At 36.4% G+C, this 14,134-nt stretch overlaps 1 protein-coding gene across 1 annotated transcript in view; it reads right to left on the bottom strand.

Annotated features, from left to right (window-relative positions):
* Window positions 1-14,134, bottom strand: part of NRK (Nik related kinase) — a gene marked incomplete at its 5' end in the record, with an annotated part of 58,333 nt that overhangs the window by 38,530 nt on the left and 5,669 nt on the right. Inside the window, 6 exons of the mRNA XM_045537807.1 lie at window positions 58-122; window positions 3,549-3,653; window positions 5,736-6,906; window positions 7,341-7,404; window positions 9,095-9,270; window positions 10,337-10,415. Coding sequence (XP_045393763.1) covers window positions 58-122; window positions 3,549-3,653; window positions 5,736-6,906; window positions 7,341-7,404; window positions 9,095-9,270; window positions 10,337-10,415 — 1,660 coding nt within the window. The remainder of the gene's footprint in view (window positions 1-57; window positions 123-3,548; window positions 3,654-5,735; window positions 6,907-7,340; window positions 7,405-9,094; window positions 9,271-10,336; window positions 10,416-14,134) is intronic.

Raw genomic sequence — 14,134 nt, 5'->3', positions numbered from 1 at the left:
TTTTTCATGTGATAATTAATCACGAGTAATTTGAATATAGAAATCAAAGACATGTACCTTGAAGAGAGCTTGACACTGTGTGCATGATCCTGGTTGTAAAGCATACTAGGTCTGTCTTGAACCTTAAAGACACAATGGAATACTTCAGTAGAATTCTTGATCACCAATTCATTTGGGTAATTTATTTATGGTAAAATACCTTTTATATCTATTTTCCTAAAAATCCAGTTTATAAAATATGGTTTTAATAAATAGATCCTATTTTCATAAATGTTACAGTATAACATTAGAATTGCTTAACCATAATTTCTGATGATAACTTAGAATTTTAGTATAAAAACAGATTCTGGAGATCATATAATCAAAAACCCTCATTTTATTGTTCAGAAATCTGTAGCGCTCAGGAAAAATAACTTTTGTAGGAATTTTACATGAAGTCAAAGGAACATCTAAAATCAGAATGTAGGCCTCCCAACTCCTAATTTTTAATGTTCTTTCCATGTTACCACATTGCTTTTTATATCAAGTGCAAGCTTCTCACTCAGAATTTAAAAATTTAAGTTCAAATTCTCACTCATTCACCCTTTTAAACTAACCCTAGATTTTCAACAGTTGTCACACATATAAACAAATCATTAAAATTTCTCAAGAGTCAAAACTGCCCCATCTTTAAGAAAGTTTGTTTTTCCATTTTACAATTTGACTGTACTCTCATAATTAGTGTCCCAAATACTTTTTCACCTCTAAATAAATTAATTTGCATTTTACTAATTATGCACTCATCTAATACAACAAAACACTCAAGAAAGGGCACATATGAGCCGCTTCCATCAATGAAGCAGCAGATTTATTTTCTGCCAGCATTGGTAGACAGGGCCATGGAATGTTGCCTTGACTCATTTAGTTTTATATCACTAGGTTTCTACTCACAATAGTTTTTAGCTCCTCAAAAAATAGGTCATTCTGACATGCAATGAGCCAGTCACACTAGATTCTTTTTTGTGTGTGTGTGACAGAGTCTTGCTCTGTTGCCCGGGCTACAGTGAGTGCCAGGGCATCAGCCTAGCTCGCAGCAACCTCAAACTCCTGGGCTTAAGCAATCCTACTGCCTCAGCCTCCGAGTAGCTGGGACTACAGGCATGCGCCACCATGCCCGGCTAATTTTTTTATATATATATATTTTTTTAGTTGGCCAGATAGTTTCTATTTTTAGTAGAGACGGGGTCTCACTCTTGCTCAGGCTGGTCTCGAACTCTTGAGCTCAAAGGATCCACCCGCCTCGGCCTCCCAGAGTGCTAGGATTACAGGAGTGAGCCACCGCGCCCGGCCCACACTAGATTCTTTAGAAAGGAAATTTCAACATGTTACATTTTTAAAAATCTAGCATTTTCATGCTGGTAAACTTATTCTATAGTTTCTAAAAACTATAGTAGCCTTAGTACACTATTATTTCTTTATGAAGTGACTTATCAAGGCTGTCTTTACACTCTAAGAGACAGATAAGTGAGAAATGAAAAATGTTGTGAATCTTTCATGTTTTGCTAATGAGTGTTTCCAAATATAATGAGATGCTTGGCAGTAAGCATCTGCCTAACTCTTTCCACTGTCAATTCAAATAGCTGGCATCATATTGACCCTGTCTAGACTGCTTGGTTTATGAAGTTGATCTTAGGAAGTTTACTGACATTAGTAAACCAAAGGCCCAAATTTCTCAAACTAGAATGGCCCTAAATAAAAAAGACAATGCCTAATATGAATTGGCTGTATTTAATCTGAAAATGATTTTCCTGTTTAAGTATCATGCTTAAGGTAAATAATTACTACCTGAGAGTATGAGTAAAATCCTTTAGTAAGGCAGAGAAAAAGATATATTGCTTCTTCCAATTAAAGAATACAATCCAGCTTATGTTCCTTCTGCCAGCGGTTAATATTTATAAAGCAATATTCTTTGTTGCTCACTTCAGAAGACTGTTAGTATCAGGAAGATTGTATTTATTTATTTATTTATTTATTTTTATTTCAGGATATTATGGGGGTACAAACATTTTGGTTACATGTAATGCCTTTGCGTCGCCCAGGGCATGCTTGTAGAAAGATTGTATTTGAAAAGGAGAAATATCCATAAAAGACTTCATGGTAGACTCCTGTGAAGCATCTTGTGCTGATTATCATCCATGTGTTGATTAGGAACAACAATGAGGCTCCTGACCCACTATCAATAAGGCAAGAGTTTGAGCTCTTCACACGCTCACCTAATCTACCTTAGTCAAAAATATTTTTTAGATGGCTGGCTGTTAGGAATACTGGCTATGATGCTACCTTGTCTACACAAGAATTCAACCTACAACTCTGGCATCACTAATACACATGCTAAATAGAATACTACCAATGTAGTCATGAAAATGGATGCCAACCTGGACACTGTGACTGAATTATCCCCATAATTGTAAGAAAATAAGCCACAGATTAAATGACCCAGACCCTGTCACGAACTGCATCCCAGAACAGAGACAATCAAGGAAAAAAACGTGTCATTATTTTACAAACTGGACTACCAGCACTTTTCATGGGCAATATTTTTGCTTAAAGAAAGACTGACAAATTATGATTATTCAAACTATTTGGTATTTGGTAGACATTTTATTGTGAATGAATGAAGTAAGCTTGTCAACTCAAGGAAAAAAAACCCCAACTGACTGTTATTTATTAGCAATGATAAAATTTGAGCTTTCAAGGGAAAATTAGAATTTTTAAACCTGCATCTACTACTGAGCACTTAACAGATTACCAATACCCAATAGCTTATATGATGGAATTGGTGGAGATATTAACAAATGCTGTTTTTTGCTATTGTATAATAAAACAGGTAAACATTTGGAAAGGTCTACATACACAATGAACCAATATTTTCCAACTGACCAATGCATGAAGTTAAAAATCATGCATAAGCAAAACATCTATTCATAGCACAACACAGACCAATGGGTTTTAATATTAACAAGGTATACAAAATTTCATTGATATGGTTTTAGATTCCATTTCTCTAGTTTCAGTATATTATCAAAGGATTTCCACAATTATCTGAAAAATCTACAAAAATTCTCCCTTTCCAACTGCTTATATGTAAGAAGCCAGTTTTTATTCATATACTTCAACCAAAACAACATATGGCAACAGATTGAATGCAGAAGCAGATATGAGAATCCAGCTGTTTTCCATTAAGCAAGATAGATTAAAGAGAGCTACAAAAATATAAAATGTCATTCTCTCTAAAATTTTATTTTGGAAAATATAGTTATTTTTCTTTAAAAATTTGTTTCTTACACACATGCAATAGTTTTATTACTTTGTAAGCGAATTATTCTTAATTGTTTTCAATTTTAATTTCTAATTAGTTAGATGTTAAATAACACAATTCATATAATAAACAAAAACTTTTTGGGGTCCTCAATATTTAAGAGTATAAAGGAATCCTGAGGCCAAAAAGTTTAAGAACCACTGTTTTAGGCTCTTACTAATGTCACAGCAACTCATGTTGAGAAATTTACCTCATTTCCTCTGGGATTTGGAACGTATGGCTGCAATGGTTCTATTTGGACTTCGGCCTGAATGGAATGAAATACCTCATCATTGTCTGATGACTCATCTTTGTCCTTTGAAACAAAAAGGAAAATATGTATTTTAATTGTTAAAATGCAAGTAATAAGAAAAACTGCATCATCCTAATATATAATTTAAAAGCATAATTTCTCAATAGTAAAAATGATTTAAACTAGTAGTTTCTAATAGTTTTTAGTTCTGGATCCCTTTCAGAATCTGCGGAATGCTACAGATTGACCTTAGAAAACTGCATACAGGTACACACATTTGCATATATCTTTAAGGAGATTGCTGATCTCTTCAAGCTCATCTATGGGATCCAGGTTAATCTCTGGTCTTAACGTTGATTAATAACACCAAACTGCCACATTTAGTAAGCTAATATAACTCCCAAGTTTGGTCCTCCTGAGCAATGGAAGATCTACAATATAGAGGTGCAAATATTTCTCCCGAATAGAGCTCTAGGAGTTTAGAAAACTGTATTCCCTTTTAAGCCAATCAATATTATCTCTTCAACTCAAAATAAAAATATGCTTTTTTCCTGCTGGTGAGTTGAAGCACTAACCTATGTCTCCAAACGCTAATAAAATTTCAGGTATTTCAAAAGACCTATGACTTTGACTATATTATCAATAATTTTCTTTTCCTTTATGTTTTCTTTAAGGATCATACATAAAGAAAGATAAGAATGGCTGTATAAGAGCCTAGAGTCGTGGGATTGGTAACTATTATTTATTGACTGTTTTTCTATTTTGGAATGGCTTCCCACATAAAAATTTAAAACAATGAATGACACTAAGTATGTGCCATGCTGATAATACTATGAGTCTTCCAGGGATAAATAGAAGTCTTTTTCACAAATGCAAAATCCATTAGATCTAATTGATTACTAGGGCTCATTGAGAATAGTCATTTTCATTTTAGGTGCCCTAATTTTTGCCAAATATGACCATTCTAGACTTATACCTCCCCTTCTCCATCTGGTTTCTTTTTCTTTGTATCTCCCTCTTTTTCTGGGAGCTAGACACCCATTTCCCCCTTTGGGTCTTGCTTCTCTTGCTACTTTTACCTCTTCTCATGTTAAACGTGTCAAATTAACATTTATCAATTGGCTCAAGTGCATGAACCAAAAGAATTCCTTATCTAATCAGACAAGATTCACCTGTAATTATTACATCAATTATTATTAGGTAAATGGATGTGGATCACAGGGTTTAATTCAGGATCATTACAATGATTCTTTTTATGTAAATGGATGCTGTCAAGTATTAGAAAACAACTGTTCTCCTAATCTTGTCTAGCCTCATTAATTTGCTAATCAAGTCCACAAATTCTTCATCATCAGATTAGATTTGCCAGATTAAATTCAATAGCTCCAGTCATATTATACCTACTTTACGTTAATGGTTTTCGAAAGAATGACGTTTTATTGGCTGTTCCTAAATAAGATAGAATTTAATACATTGTTTCAAAATGATGCAGAGACCAACTTGTAACTTGTTTCATGTTCTGTGAGGTCATGTCATTGATTATGTAAAATGGGCAGCAAATTAGTGAGACGTCATAAATATGGTAACCATATACAAAATGTTTTGGAAACTGCTTGTCTCTCTCATGTTAACCTTGATTTAAACATCCTGAAGAACAAAAATGAGTATAATTCACTCAAATAGTAGAGCTCAGCATTCTATGGGAAGAAAAAGCAAGTAAACTAACACAGAGTTTAGAGGAAAAAAAAACAGATTTGTTTTGTGTTCATTTTTAATGAGTTATCTTTGAAATTTTAAATAATGAAAATAATTTTTAAAGATCCAAAATAATAATTTTAAATGTGCATATTGTTATCTCTTTCTTGGTTAAGGGAATAATCTGTAGAAAACTAATAATTAAAGCTATATTTCAATCAAGATACATTAAGCAATTACCTACATCACTTAAGCAAAAGGTTTTTCTCATATTCAGTCACAATTATCTTTAAAACTCAGGATAATTTATTTGAAGTAAAAATTAGTAAATCTTCTGTGGAACACAAGGAATATTTATTTCATTTGATTTTATAGAGGAAAAACATCAGCATAAACTAGCACATTTTCTCTGCATTTTTGACTCAGCATAAAAATATCAAAAACTCTTACATTTTCAACTTGTCTAAATTCCTCTTCATGTTGATTAAAGATATCTTCCCATCTGCGTTGGCGCCTTTGCCTGCCGGCTTCTAAATCTGAGAGTTCAAGCTCTTCAGGTCTCCGTGATGACTTTGCCCTGAACCTCTTTGGTGACAGTCTTTTTGCCAGTGCCTGCCTTAGACTAGAAACTTTTGATTTTTTCTTTCGTGCCTGTTCGGGTTGAGAATAAAACATGTTCGATGCCAGGTTTTCCATCAGGGTTTGCAGTGGACCAAGTGGCTTTGAGTTATGTGAGTTTGGTGCTCGAAGCAAGTCTCTTGATAGTCCCTCTATCAGTGCTTGAACTGAGCCAATAGCCTGTGGGTGCTCCAGTGCCCAGGCCTGTGCCCTAGGTGATCCTTCGGTTTGGCGCTCTACAGGAATGAGCACCTGAGTATCCAAATGTAGTGGCAACAGCACATGGTGGTTCTGTGACAGTAGGGGCAGGAACACCTGGGCATGTACTCGCAATGACTCAGGCTCCTCTGCCTCAGTCTCTGCCTGCCCCGGGTCAGCAGCCTCTTCCTGTACCTCTGGCTGTTCGGGTGCTGGGTTCTGCTCCAGCTGCTCTTCTGGTACCTGGTTTTGTCTCGGCTGTTCAGGAACCTGGCCCTGTCTTTGTTGCTGTTGGGGTACCTGATCTTGCCCCTGAAATTCCTCTGGCACCTGGTCCAGATCTTGGGGCTGTTCTGATGCCTGGGCCTGGGCCTGAGCCTGCTGCTTTTTGGGTACCTGTGCCTGTGCCTGTAGAGGCCTAGGCGTCCTACCCTGTGCCTGTAGTGGCATGAGCACCCGGGCTGCCCTCCGTAGTCGTGGAGGTGCCTTAATCTGCATCTGTAGAGGCCTAGAGGCCTTAGCCTTAATTTGAGCCTGTAGTGGCATGAACACCCGAGCTGCCCCTTGTAGTCGTTGAGGTGCCTGAGCCTGAGCCTGACCCTGTAGAGGCCTAGGTGCATTGTCTAGAGCCTGTAGTGGCATGAACACCCTGGCTGCTCCCTGCAATTGCTGAAGTGCCTGGACCTGTGGCTCTTCTCGATCGGGTAACCACCTCGGCTGAGAGGGTTCTCCATGCAGGACTCTAAGTGGTCTGCATCTGCTGCTGGTTGGCAATCTCAAAAGCTCGTGAGTGCAAGAGGGTCCTCTGAAATAAATATACAAATGATTGCCATATAATTAGAATTTAGAATTTTTCAGTGGAATAGAGCCATTCAGGGCAATTGCTTTTATTTTAAAAGATAGACATTTTCTGCAACAAAGATATTTTCAGTAAATCTTTCTGGAATTATTTCTGTAAAGTCTGAAATATCCTGCAGGTAACATGTATTACTAATATATTCAATTATTAATGGAGTCTGATAATCTACTTGATCATTCTATTGCCAGATATTAAGGAGTTTTGGGGTAGTAATAAAAAGTTCTCCTCAATATTTCCGCTCAATATCTCTTGAGAGCAGAGATTTGTTATTTGTTGTATCAGAAAGGATTAAGTCATTCTGAGTCAAAGGCGACAGCATGAATTAACCGCCTTAAGCAAGTTGCTATCATCAAATTATATATGCAATTTGTCTAACACACCTGAATCTTCTCATGGTGTACTGTTCCTTAATAGCTTCTTCTCTTTCAAAGATCAGAGGTATCCCTTTTTAGGAAAGAGAAAAACAATGCATAAACAGCAGAGAAGCATGTAATCCACTTTAGTCACTTTGTACCCTCTAACGCTCAGGATGTGGAGTTGAAAGTATCCCTTCAAACAAACACGCTTGAAGCTCTGACTTGGGTAGGGCAAAGGCAAGACATGTAATCTAAAAATTTGTACCCTGTAATATGCAATAAAAAAATGCAATTCTCAGTGAACACTGATGAAACTATGAAAAAAAAATAAATAAAATATGTAAATAAATAAACGTGGTTGGTGATGTAGACAGTGTTCTAGTTTCTAGGCCCACTTTTGCAGCACAGTACAGCTATTGCATGCAGATTAACTTCTCTGGGCATGGGAAAGAAAATTAGCAATCTGATTGCTGCAATTCTATAATAAAAGAAAGAAAAGAGGATGGGACAAAGGGAGAACATAACAAGAGAAATTCTAGACGGTTTGTGAGCATGGCTTACAGATTTGGGCTCTAGATGTCAACCTTCATAACTTGGGATTGATCTTTGATCTTTTCAATTGACAAGGTAAATTCTTAATTCTGGGTTTTACACTTGTCACATTGAAAACATTCAGCTTCTTTCTTATCGGCTGTGCTGTTAGTACTGAAATACAGAATCTTACAAACAAGAGTTTCCTTTTGAATGTCCTATTTTAAAATGTTTAGGGCAACTATATTTACTTTAGAGTGACCTCCATATAAATAGGAATTTTCCTGCAGGTAACATTTTGGAAATCTTGCAACTCTGGAAAGTAGCAAATCATCAAGTAGATGTGTGGTTTTCCTGTACCCATTTGAGACTGGCTGGCCTCTGTGATGTTGGCCCAATGAATTCATCACCATAGGTAAGTAAATTAATTCCTGCTGTTCCTCACTTCAAAACGGAATACATATAGTTATGCAGATGGAATTAGCTCCACTGTAATCAATCCTGCAGCTTATCTGAGGATGCCTGCTTTTTTGAGTTCCCCCTTCTCCACTCCATTGTTACTCTCAACCCTGCCTATGGTCCCCAAAATTAAATGTGTAATATGCCAAGTAACCTATAAAGTTAAAAATTCCCAAGTAGTTTCCTCTGGGTTTGGTGAAAATCCATCCTGTCATTTTTAATAGATAGAAGCTTACTTTTATTTGTCTATATTAGTTTCTTTAATAACATATTATAGTTGGAGTTCAGTATATAAAATAAGCTTTATATGGTACACAAACATTACTTCAAAATTATTAGTTAATAAATGGTTAATTACAAATCCACTTATCTCTGTAGAGTCAAAATATCAGCTGAAAAAGAACAGTAAGCTATAGATTTTGTTACCTTTAATTTAATATATTTCTTCAGTTAGTTTACTTAAAATTCACACATCACAAAATTCCATGTGAGACTTTCAAGGTCTTTGTAAATATGAATACTTGCCAGTTGTAACTGGCAATAATGAATAGCCATATGTGTGTGTGTATATATATACATTTATATATGTGTGTACACTCAGGCAAGAGTTAGTGAACTGAATAACAGCACATGGCACATTATTGGAAAAATAAATATGGAAGGCCTCAGAATTTTTATTTTCAACCTAGTTCTTCAGCAAATATTTTTTTCTAAAACCAATAAATGAATAAATTATTCTCTCATCTAACTATTCATTCCGGTAAAATGAAAAACATCACAGATTCTACCTTTTTTTTGTCTTTTTTTGATGATTCCAGTAAGATGCTTTGTTAATGACTCAACAACATGGCGTTCATTTTTTATATCCCGAACAAATGGGTGATGGAGCATATGCTCTGAAGTAGGACGAATCAGAAAATTTTTTATCATGCATTTTTCCATAAAATTGTGGAACTTGCGGGACCTAAAAGAAATGAGTCAAAGACATAAAAGTATTTTCAGGCCTGCCACACCTCTTCCAACCCCACCCACATGCCACTCTGAAAAATCATATTTTTGGTAAGAGTTGGCTCTAGCTACAATTGTCCTTTCAACTGGCAAATACCGGGCAGTTTGGCAATATACATTATACAGTGAGGCCATTTAAACCTCAGAAAAGAAGCAAGCGTCAACAGCATTTTCTGCCCAAATCACAGTAGAAACTTCAATAAGTTTAGCTGTATGTACAGGTAAAAATTCAAGTGGCAATATGACAATTAAATGGTTAATGTGATATATGTACTCTGTGAGACTAGATTGGTCAGCCCACAACAGTCACACTCTGAATGTTTCATTTGACTATATGCAGTTTTAACTACAGAGGCCTGGATATAAGGATCCAAAAAGAGGGTGTTAATAGCACCATAACTAACTAATCTTTTAAAATGGCCCATGAAAACAGATGTGGCCAGAAAGCCTGATTCTATGGAAAGGGTTAAATTGAATTACCATGAAGAATGCCAGCAATCAAATCACAATCACCACTTCTCCCAGGGCAAGCAGTACATACTAAGAATAAACAGGAATTTAAAGTACTAGATCAACAACCTTCAGAGAGGAGGATTCCCAAGTTCAGCTGGCCTGTAGCACCCTGGGAGAACAGGTTTATACATGTTCAGTTTAATCGACCAAGCAACAGGGCTATATATCACAATTACAGACTGCCTATTCAGGCACAGTAAGAAATTTCACAAATGGTTGCCATTGGTCCATCTTATTACTTGAGAAACAACTGAATATGTTTATTAACTAATGGCAGGACACTAATATCATCGTAATATATTATGCTATAGAGGATATTATTTATTTCTAGTTGGCTAGCTCGCTCTTAATGAAAACTGGTGATTTAGACCTCCCAGTTAAGATATTGCATTTTAGGGAATATTGCCAACAAGGATAGAGAAGCAGAAGTGACCAAATGAATTAAAATTTCTTTGCTACGTAAAAATGTCAAGTCGTTGTGTTTAGGACATTAAGACATTCATCTTTACCATCCGCTGGATTTGACTGTAGGAGCAGATTCCCGCAAAATAACAAAGAGGGCTTCCAGGGGCTGAAGGTTACACAGAGCTGCAAATGGAAATAGGTAAGTTTAGAAAAAAATGAGAAAAATAGCTACAGAGCACACTTCTCATTCCAGAGGGGATTCTCAGTGTTCTTTCACTTATCATGTTGAATAGACACTAAGGGATAAATAGATACAAAAGAATATAGTTAAAGGAAGAGCTCATTTTAACACAAACAGTGCAATATGTGAGATTCTAATGTTCCACCATCACTGTGTGTGACAAATCATTAATAAATTAAACTAGATAAAATTTTTGAAATGTATGGTTGATATTTATATCTAGAAAAATTAACTTAAAGTAGAGACGAGCACTCTTCTGTGTTTCTGTGTTGCAGATATTTACAGTTGTAAAACTGGAATATGGACTTAAAAAGTCAGCCAGACTACTAGCTAAGAAAATAATATAGAAAGAAAAATTATTTGGTGGTCTAGAAAGCTGAGAAGAATCTGTTTTGGAAGCTAAGGGTCCTAGGAAAAGAGGTAGATATACTGCAACCACTAAAACCACACCCTCTAAAGTAAGACCATCTGGGTTCTAATCCTAGCTCTGCCTTTGTGATTTTGAGCAAATTACTTAACCTATCTGTACCTCAGTTTCTTCATCTAGAAAAACAGGAAATGTAGCAGGAATCCCTTCAAAGAGTTGCTGAGAAGATTAAATAGCAACTTATAAGTAAAGGTATCTGGCACTTCAAGTCTGTGCCAAATTACCGGACTTTCATTCTCTCTTTCACACACAAAAGCATACAAAGAAAAGCCTATTCCAATATATGCTATATAAATCAATTACCTCATTGGTTTGGGAATTCTGGGTTTTTCTACAAGTGTTTAAATATGTGTCTCACTTTACTTATTTCCTCTTATGTTTGTTTTATTTTAAAATATTAAGGGAGTACAAATGTTTTCGGTTACATGAATCATTTTTGTAATGCTTGAGTCCTGGCTATAGGTGTGCCCGTTACCCAAATAGTGTTCATAGTACCCACTAGGTTGGTCTATACCCCTCCTCTCCTCACCCACCCTCCATAGTTGCTTTTCACTGAGTTTTACTTCCCTCTGTGCACATGTATGCTCATCAGTTCTAATTTAATAGCGAGTACATGTGGTGTTTGTTTTTCCATTCCTTTGGACACTTCACTTAGGATAATGGTCTACAGTTCCATCCAAATTGTTGCAAAAGGTATGAATTCATCTTTTTTCATGGCTGAATAGTACTCCATGCAGAAAGAAAGAACAGCTTATACACTGTTGGTGGGACTACAAATTAGCATAACCTCTATGGAAGACAGTGCGGAGATTCCTCAAAGAACTAAAAGTAGACCTACCATTTGATCCAGCAATTCCACTACTGGGTATTTACCCAAAGGAAAAGAAATCATTTTATCAAAAAGACACCTGCACTCAAATGTTTATACCAGCACAATTCACAATTGGAAAGATGTGAAATCAACCCAGGTGCCCATCAATGCATGAGTGGATTAACAAAATGTAGTATATGTTCACTAGGGAGTCCTCTTATGTTTTGATTAAAGAAAACCGTCAGTGCAAAAAATCCCCAATGGAGGGCCACAGTGTAAATTTCATCTACCACTACAAGCATGTCATTCATGTGAGGACAGTTTGATATTAATGACTCTTGATAGAGGCATTCTTCCTCTCCCCAAATGAATCCTCAGAAAACCTGGAGTGCCAAACTGCCCTCTCATAGTAGTAGAAAAAACTTCTCAGGGTGATTTTTATCAGGATGATGCAGAGGCAATTGTTCAAAGGTCAAATTTTGTTCTCAATTACATGGGTATAAATTAATAGAAGGTGCATTTTTATAATCGAGGGCAGAATTAGTTCCAAGTGTAAAAGATCAGAATCATATTTGACTCTTTTCATTCCTTTACTGTGTCCGATCAGTCACCAGGTTTTGTCCTTTAAACATGTTGTGAGTTTGTACAATATTAAACAGTTGTCATTTATTAACATCTGAGCATCATTCAGTCAACTGACAACAGCTTCAGAGGTCAAGAGCTGGGACACAGACTAGGTAAGTTTTCATTAAAGGAAAGGAAAAGTTCACAAAGGAATGGAGCATAGGGTGGGTGTAAGAGCTATGTCAACAGCAGCTGTGGATAGTTTCTTATATGGTCTAATGTTAGGAATGTAGGCAAATGCCCCCTCTGGCCCACATTTCATAACACTGCCTAAATGTTCATCATTAGAAGCTCATTCCTTTGAAACAGCAAACCACCTTTAAAAAACACATCTTTTGGAGGGTTGGACACATATTAAACTGAGCTTAGTTTGAATTAGGTTAAATAATGTGGTTTATTCCTTATCTCCTTCCTTCGGAGATCTGAAGGAATCTTCTGAATATTGAAGAAATGGGCCTCTTGATGGGACGGGTATATTTGAATCAGGAAGCACTCAGGTAAAGATTGGCATGGGGTGTGAGGGAGGAACACTACAAGAAAAAGAAGTAAGACTATAAAACAAGCATCATTGATAATGTGAAAAGTAATCTCTACAATATCAAGGAGAATGCCAAAACAGGGAAAGATACGGTCCAGATTAAGGTAAATGGGCTGGTGTAGACCTTTGACAAGGAAAGGGAGTCAGAGTAAACTGTTGACCCTATCCTGCTTCTTCTCCAGACAAAGATTCTCTTTTCTATAAAAAATAAAGAGGCTAAGAACCACATCTATTCAAAATACTCTGGTGTTTTGAATGACTACTAGCGATGTTCTGGCCTTGGATTAAAGGTCCGTCCCCATACTGTTTGAATTCCTACCCAGAACCAAAAGACTGAAGGAGGTCCTGGTGTGCAAGGGTCTATTTCTTCTCTCTTTTGGGGGCCCCCTTTCAGTGAGAAGAAATTACTCTTCCTCTCTTTACTTCTCTGGGAGAAACTCACCAGAGAAAGACCGAAGAGAAAGAGAATTTTGTTATCTGGATCTCAGAGGATATTTACTATCAGATATTTGTCACTTTGGAAGGCCACCTCCTTTGAGAAGATAGTTATCACAACCTGGAGGATTTCTGCAGTTAAATTGATGACAATAGTTTCCATGCAAAGAAAGGATGTCATATTCCAGGCAATAAAGGAGGCTGGTTAAAGAGAAATGTTTTAGTAGGGAGGCTATCTAGAATTGCTCATGACCAAAGTTGTACCGTTCCAATTACTTATCTAGCCAGGCTGGTCCTATTTTCCCTCCCTGTGAGTTCAGAATCTCCTGTTCCTCACTCATCTTCAGTATACAGCTTGCCATTTGTGTACTCTGTGCAAAACGCTTTCTCTGCACTCCTTCTGTAAGTTTGCTCATCACCCCTTTTTTTCTCCCATGACTTAATATTTGGAATGACAGAAAGTGACACAAAAGAAGGTGAACCAGGAAGTACAAACCTGTAAAACATAGAAAGCTGTTTTTTTGAAAAGACATGGTGATGAGCACTCAGAAACAATGGAAAAAGATACTATTTGATGCAGGCATGTATCCTAACCAAATCTATGCATCAATAATAATATGAACTATCACATTGTGTATTTAAAGAGAGAGAAGAGAGGAGAGAAGGAGAAGAAAGAGAAGCAGTAGAAGGAGAAGGAGAAGGAGCTGCTGCTGCTCAATCTAACATAATCTAAGCATGTTTCCCAAACAGAAATAATCAGATGATGAGGAATAGTTCACATCTCCCCAGTCTTATTGCAATTTCACATATGCATCATATATAATTT

Source organism: Lemur catta, chromosome X, assembly GCF_020740605.2.
Source record: "Lemur catta isolate mLemCat1 chromosome X, mLemCat1.pri, whole genome shotgun sequence".
Lineage (NCBI taxonomy): Eukaryota > Metazoa > Chordata > Mammalia > Primates > Lemuridae > Lemur > Lemur catta.
This window is presented reverse-complemented; position numbering and strand designations above follow the sequence as displayed.